The sequence below is a fragment of the Brassica napus genome (genome assembly GCF_020379485.1).
Source record: "Brassica napus cultivar Da-Ae chromosome C2 unlocalized genomic scaffold, Da-Ae chrC02_Random_3, whole genome shotgun sequence".
Classification (NCBI taxonomy): domain Eukaryota; kingdom Viridiplantae; phylum Streptophyta; class Magnoliopsida; order Brassicales; family Brassicaceae; genus Brassica; species Brassica napus.
The window spans coordinates 25,686-33,145 of record NW_026014167.1 but is presented as its reverse complement, the minus strand read 5'-3'; the positions used below and the strand labels follow the sequence as shown (position 1 = coordinate 33,145).

The window sequence follows — 7,460 nt, the reverse complement described above, 5'->3', positions numbered from 1 at the left end:
TTTTTTTTTTTTTTTTTTGTTTGTCTTAACTATGCTCTGCGGACCCCGCTCTGGGTCAGGGAATTTGATGCCCAGGTGATATGTAGACGAAACGGCTTTCATGGCGTTCAGCCATGGGGTTCCCATGATCACATTATAGAAGGCAGGATGATCGACCCACCGCGAAGTCGACAATCTTTGTGACTTCCTTGGCCATGACTGGTAGCCGGATTGATATGAGAGTCATTGATGTTTTGCCTGAAAAACCCGTCAATGGTTTTGGCGTTGGGGTAATTTCCCCGAGTTCGATGTTCATCGTTTTGAGAGTGTCACAGAAGATAACATTAACCGTGCTCCCTGTGTCAACGAGGACTCTTGCGACCTCCAGATCTCGTATGAGAAGATCTATGACGAGCGGATCGCAGTGTGGTTGATCGATTCCGCCGGCTTCGTCTTCCGTGAAATTTATCGAGTTGCTTTGCCATCACGGGGAGGAGACCATGTAGGCCAATTGCACTTGACTCGGCCTTTCGCTGGTAAGCTTTGATGGCCGAGACCGTGTTGTTGTAGTACTGTGATCATCCGATGATCATGTTAACCTCTGCGACGATTGTTATAGTTTCCTTTGTCGTCCAATATCCTTCCGCATTTATCCCCTGCTTGATTTCTGTGAAGAGAGTTTCTGCGGGTGGATTTTTGTCGGTCTTTGGAGGACGATCGGTCTCAAGGATGAGATCTTTAATGCTGGCTACTTCAGAGAGCTCTCCAGCTAGTAGCTTTGCGGCCAGTCTCGCTCCCAAGACTTTGCAGTTAGTCGTCGAGTGTCCTCGAGTCTGGTGAAACTCGCAGAAGGTGTTTTCGTCATATCCTGGATTACGAGTTCATGAATTGCCTGAGGTTCTGCCTTGTTCCGAATTGACTGCGTAGTTATGCGCCCCTTGGAGTTCTTCCCCCTCGTTATGGACTTACTTGTTTTTCTTTTTAGTCTTTTGGTCCACATCTTTCGAGGACGTCTTTGTCGGCTTATGTTTTTGCGACAAAACTTTCGTTTCTTCTTCGATTATGATGTAGTCCGTCGCTTTGTGAAGGGCGTCTTGGATCGTTCGTGGTTTGTCGAGGGTTATCCATTTTCTGAATTTTGACTTGTACCAGAGCGTTTTTATGAGTGTGTCTATGGCCACCTTGTCGCTTATTCCGCTAACCCTTGACATAACTAGCTTGAATCGTCTTATGAACTCACGGAGAGGTTCATCTTCCCTCTGGGATAGATTCCAGAGATCGACATCAGATGTTTCTCTATCTATGAACATAGAATACTGTTTGAGAAATTCCAATGTGAGCTGGCGGAAACTTCCGATGGAGTTTCGCTTAAGGCGTGCGAACCATTCGAGCGCCGCTCCTTCCAGATTTTTGACGAACAGACGGCAGTAGCCGGCGTCTTCTTGCTCTCCTTAAGTCTGGCCCTTCCCATCGTGATATGGAAGGCTTGAAGGTGCGCTTTAGGATCAGTTGTACCATTGTATATTGGTACTTTGAGTTTCCCCGGGTTGGATACCTCGGTATCAGAGATGGGAGTAGTGAAAGGTGTTTTCCGAGCTCCCTCAAGTAATCTATCGATCTCTGGGGCAGCTCTGGTAGCATGATGGATCTGGGATTTCACGGCCCTTACTTCTGCTGCAGTTTTAGTTATGTAATCACGAAGGTCGCGTATGTCCGATTTTTCGCCAGCAGATTTCCGAGCCTTTCGGCGTTTGCTGCGAGTAATCTCGGTTTGTTTTTCGGGTAACTCCTCCTGTTCGACCCAGTAGAGGTTTTCTCTTCTTCTGTCATAGGTTTATCAAACGGAGAGTCTTCCCGAGCCGATCGGCTTCTTGTTCTTCTTGGATGTATGTCAGCGTCCTCTTCTGTATTGTTGGAAACGTAGCTGGGATCCAAGTCGACACGCTCGACTTCATCGATCTCTGTGTCCTTTGCAGGAGGTAGAGGGTTTTTAGAGTTCTGTTTGTCAGCAGGGGATGTTTCGCTGGGGTTTTGACCCGAAGGACAATGTTCCAGACCTGTCGAGTGGAGCTGTGAAGTCGAGTTTTCTTCCGCGGATTTTCGTAGATCCGCAAGGGAGGACTGCAAGGGTTCTTGCCGTTAAGGTTTCAACCTTTTTCGTCAAGGCATCCACGAGTTTGTCATGTTCTTCCGACTTCTTTTCGTAGGCAGAGAACATCTTTTTGAACTCCTTGAGCGTTGCGGCGTTAGCTGTTGCGTTGGCCGCAGAGACGGTCGCTTGGATTAACTACTATCAGGTCTAATGTACTACTCTTTCTGCTTTGATTAGACTAAGTGATGCACTTATGAATGTGTTGTACTAGTAATGTGTCGGATTCAAACTTGTAGTTGGTACCTCTTTTTCAATGATTGTGTGTTTGAATATATGAATATGTGTTCTTAAATACAAATCGAGCAGGTTGTGGTCTAATAACAAATTTTAACAGCTATGAAAATCTGACAATTAACTAATAACATCTGTAAAACCGTTGTAAAATAGAAAATTGAAAAAATCTAATAGTTCCATATGATAAACAATTATAGCCTTCGAATTATGCTATTGAAATAACAGATGTAGCAGGTGGAAACAATGCTATTATAATGTCAACAATATAACAGCATCAAATAATACCGCTATCATATAACATCGCTATAATAGTATTTAAAAAACCGCTATAATAAAGGGGGACCTATTATAGCTAGGGCAGACATAGCAGTTCATAATACGCTATCTCAGGCATATGATAGCGGTTTCCTCGCGCTAAGAATGAAGGTTGTTTTGTAGTGAATCTTTGTGATACTACATAAAAAGGAATTGAGCAGTAAAGAGACAAGATTCAAGGATCAAATATCAATTTTATTAAGTAAGAGAGTTGGGACTACAACATATTTGTTAAAGAACCCTAGTTCTAACTCCCTAACTTTATAGTTAAAGTCTTGAATAGTTGATCCCTTGTTTTAGGATTTGAAACCCCCTTTTATAGGTTGTCCTTAGTCGAACATTATTTAGGTCCTTCCATATCTTGAAATATGCAAATATCCCCCTTTACCGTAAAAACCAGGCCCATGAGCCAGAAATCTTTGAGGCAGGAGAAGAAAGCCGACTTCCTGCTCTGAAGCAAGAGGAATGGTTTCATGGATTAATTATCCTCAACAATTAACAACTAAGGGGAATGGTTTTTTAATCTCTATTAGGTTCGATAGACACAGAATGACCCTGGTGTCAATTGGTTTTTTGTTTTTGATTTCAATTTATTTTGTTATTTCGTAAAACCTAATCGACGAAATAAACAAATGAACATAAAAACTTTGACTTTTAAATTTTAGTCGTTTAAAGCATCAGCTTTTGTGTAGACGCCTTAATACACTAAGTTGTGTTTGATTTTCTTTTTAAATCCCAAATTTTGTTGACAGAGCAAAATTAGAAATACCGTTAAGTAAACTAACAGAACTTAAGAACACAGTTAATTAGTCGTTAGAAACCATGGTTAAACAAAAGAATGTCGTTTTGTAAGCTTTATTTTGAATAAGAGAAAATAATCATAAAAAGCCTAACTTGTAAAATTTTAGCCATTAAAAGCACCAACTTTCACTTAGATAGTTTAAAGCACCAAGTTGTGTTTGTCTTTCATTTTTAATCTTGTTTGTCTTTCATTTTTAATCTTGAACTTGTGTTGACTGAGGCAAATTAGACACATTGTAAAGTGATTAACAACACATAAAATAAGTTTAGTTAGTCTTTAACAACCTCGGTTAAGCAAGTTTTCTGTTTTACTCTCATTTTAAATCTTGAAATGTTTTGATTGAGCCGAATTAGACACACTATTAATTAGATTAACATAACTTAAAATAGATTTAATTAGTCATTAATAAGTATTAAGCAAGTTTTCCCTGATAAGGTAATGTTTATATAATTAATTAATTATACATTAATTTATAAAACATATGTGTAAAAATAATGTTTTGATAACCAAAATTTATACAGTTAATTATAAGTAATTTATAAAAATATAATCATAAAATCATTTTGATATCAGGCAAGACGAGGTATGATAAGTATAATGTCTTGATAAAATAGAGACGAAGAAAACAAACAAAACACTAGGAAACAATCAATGTACATATTGTATAATTTAAAGTATATTTAATTACTTATATAAATATTATTTGATCAATGTATAATTAGTTAACCATTGAATAAATTAAAGTAAAAATAGTTTACTTAACGACATGTTTAATTTGGCTTAGTCAACAAAACTTTGAAATTTAAATTATAAGTCAAACAGAATTTGGTGTTTTAAGTTGTCCATGCAAAATTAATGCTTTAAATAGCCAAAAAAAAAAATTAAAAAAAAATTATGACCATTTTCCCGATGAAATAAACGTTAGTTCTGATCCAAACTGAAATCAACCAACCAAAACCTATATGATTAAACCAACATGGAACATTTTTCTATCAAAGAAAACACATCAAACATTTTATGATAAGATTTTTCTTGAGAATGATATAAATAGCCAAAAATATCATTAGTACGAAAGGATAAATTATCAAATCTCACATAAAATATTAAATTCATTTATTTAATAAAAAAAGTTTCAAAAATTAAAAAATTGATAATTATAGTTACAAAACAAAGTACTTTAATTACTACGAAGGTTAAAATATGTATAAATTGCATTGAAATTCTAAAATGATATTATTTATGTTACAAGAAAAATGTTCATGAAAGTATGAAACGGAGGGAATATAAAATATTAAATAATCTAAAAAACAATGATAAATCAATTATATTTGCTATCCATTATCTTTGAGATGGAAAGTATAGGCTAAACGTTCACCACCTTTTCAGCTTTCAGAAAAAACCGTTCACTACATCATAGATTCATAGCTATATTTAAGCTATGACAATGGATGAGTTGGGTGTATCAATGTCCTTTCTAATGAGATTTTAAGCTTCTCTAGTTGTATTTGCGCTTTCAGATAAATTAAAAGGTGTAGATGATAAATGTTGACAACACACGCCGGAGTTACTTACTGTTATTGTACTGGGCCAAGACCTGTTCGGGTGGGCGGCAGATCCGACTATCTGCTACTCTAAAGTTTCCCACTACCTGACAATTTCTTCTGATTCTACAAATCTATTTGGAATTTGGTTTAAGAAGAAATGAAATAGAATCGGGAATATACTAAAGTGATCGCGATCATTCATTTTTATAAATAAAAAAAGATCTGGTTTTCTTGGAACGAAATCAAAACTTTAAAGGGATAAAAAAAATCCAATACAAATAAGAGAAAAAAAAAACTCAATTGGGATTAATCTTCAGACAAAAGATCCCCAGAAGAAAACAACAACAAAGAAGCTTTAAAGACAAAATATCAGAACAGTTTCATGAACAGTGCTTTATTCAAAATTCAAATATAAGACAAATTCTTGCTTTTTTTTGGCAGGAATAGTCCTTTTCTTATCTTCTCAGGGTGTGAAGAATGTACTCAGCGTAAAGGTCCCTAGATGATTTCAAGAACAAAATTTGTCAAAACATATATAATTTTAACAAAAGGATATATAAAATAAGAAAATATCGAAGGAAATAATAAGAAGCGTTACATTGAGTACTGAATAGCTTCAACAGCAGGACCATTCGGTAGAAAATCATTTACAGCAACTTCCTTGTTCTCATTCTTCTTGTCTGTAAGATTTTCGGTTAAAGATATACAGCAAAAAGCAGTGGTTTATTTCGTAACGAGAAGAAACTAAAGATTGTATATATTGAAATATTAAGGATACAATCTTCAAAGAATCGCCGAATTTCAGTAAGACGATGAGGAGGAAGTTCTTTGATGTCAGTGTAATGCTTATACTCAGGATCATCAACACATACCGCAATGATCTTGTCATCTTTTTCTCCCTTTTTTACAAAACAGAAAAATACTCAAGAGTTACTCAGATTGCCTACACAACTTATAACCAAAAGGATCATTTTATAAAACAGAGATATGAATGTTACCTGATCAATCATGGGCATTAATCCAATAGCTCGGGCGCGCAGAAAACAACCTGGAAGTACAGGCTCCTGCATGCACAGAATCAATCAATCTCACTAAGAATATATTGATCCATATGGTTTATTTATTTTTGTGTGTGTGTTTGTGGTGAAGATAAGACTTAAAACCTGCATGATGACTAGCACATCCAACGGATCATTGTCTTCGCATAATGTGCGGGGAATAAAACCGTAGTTATGCGGATACACAACCGATGAATAAAGGATCCGATCAACCTGAGAGGACAAATCAAATTGTTACGAGTTTTCATTTCCTTGAAAATACCAGATCATCATCTCCTTTTTACTCCAGGTTTTGTCTTCTTTTTCTTTTACCTTGATTAGTCCTGTCTTTTTGTCAAGTTCATATTTGACCTTGCTACCCTTTGAGATCTCAACAACCTGATTTCATTCAAAAACCATAAATGATTCATTTCAGATTATCTTTTGTGATCTTACCATCAATGGATTATCACATCATCAAGCATAAGACTTACCACATTGAAAATCACTGGAGCTCCAGGTCCTGCAGACAATTTTCATTTTCCCAAAAATAATTTATAGTTAAAAAGACAGACAGGCTCAAAACACAATATGTTTATATTTTTTTTTCTTAATAAGTAATTAGTGATTTATTACCGATTTCAAGATCATGCCATGGATGAGCAGCAACCGATCTCTTAGATAAAGATGAGAGGATCCTCTCGTTTAAACGTGGAGTTGGCTTCTGAAGCTTCCCAGACTGATTCTCTTTGACCTCTTCACTCATCTAATAAATAGCAATTCAAGAACACAAATCAAGATTCTGTGACTCGAGTTCTTTGAGTTCACCCGCTAAATTAAGTCATGATCTTTAACTAGTGATGATGTATATGACTCAAAGATCTAACGTCAAAATCAAGATTCTACTACGATTAATCAACAAGACCCTATCACATTTTGCTAACCATCTACCATCTTCAACCTAAAGCATTAAAGATCGAAAAGAACCAATAAAGTTTGAGATCTAAGAAGCCAAAAAAAAAGTCGCACCTTGGAATCGTGTAAAGAACAGAACAATCTTGCGAAAAGTAAGAAGAAAGAACAGTAAAGCGCGTGATCTTCAACTGCGAGCCATGACGTTATTTATAGAAAACGAGAAAACGGGTTAAATTCTAAATCAATTGTAATTAAAGTTATTAACAAGTCTAGATTAGTTAATCACCGTTCGATCTCTCTAATCATGGAGGGCCCACCGTAAAACACTAATCTCAGTGTCTGAACGATTCTCCAGCATAGACGTGGCTCTCTCGCTTCAACTATATAAACTTAGTAAGAAAAGCTTAGAAAAAATATTTTATTTATGTTACTGTGGCTATCAACAATTTCGCCATGAGAAGCTAGCTGTCGAGATGCGATCA

At 36.2% G+C, this 7,460-nt stretch overlaps 1 protein-coding gene across 1 annotated transcript; it reads right to left on the bottom strand.

Moving 5' to 3' along the window:
- Window positions 1-5,305: 5,305 nt before the first annotated feature.
- Window positions 5,306-7,214, bottom strand: LOC125594630 (soluble inorganic pyrophosphatase 1-like). The gene is made up of 9 exons (XM_048770754.1): window positions 7,093-7,214; window positions 6,700-6,829; window positions 6,558-6,586; window positions 6,397-6,462; window positions 6,190-6,297; window positions 6,025-6,090; window positions 5,805-5,925; window positions 5,625-5,706; window positions 5,306-5,524 (listed from the first exon to the last, which is right to left on the bottom strand). Exons 2-9 carry the CDS (start codon window positions 6,827-6,829, stop codon window positions 5,482-5,484), a joined length of 645 nt encoding a protein of 214 aa, XP_048626711.1. The 5' UTR covers window positions 7,093-7,214; the 3' UTR covers window positions 5,306-5,481.
- Between the last annotated feature and the right edge of the window lie 246 nt (window positions 7,215-7,460).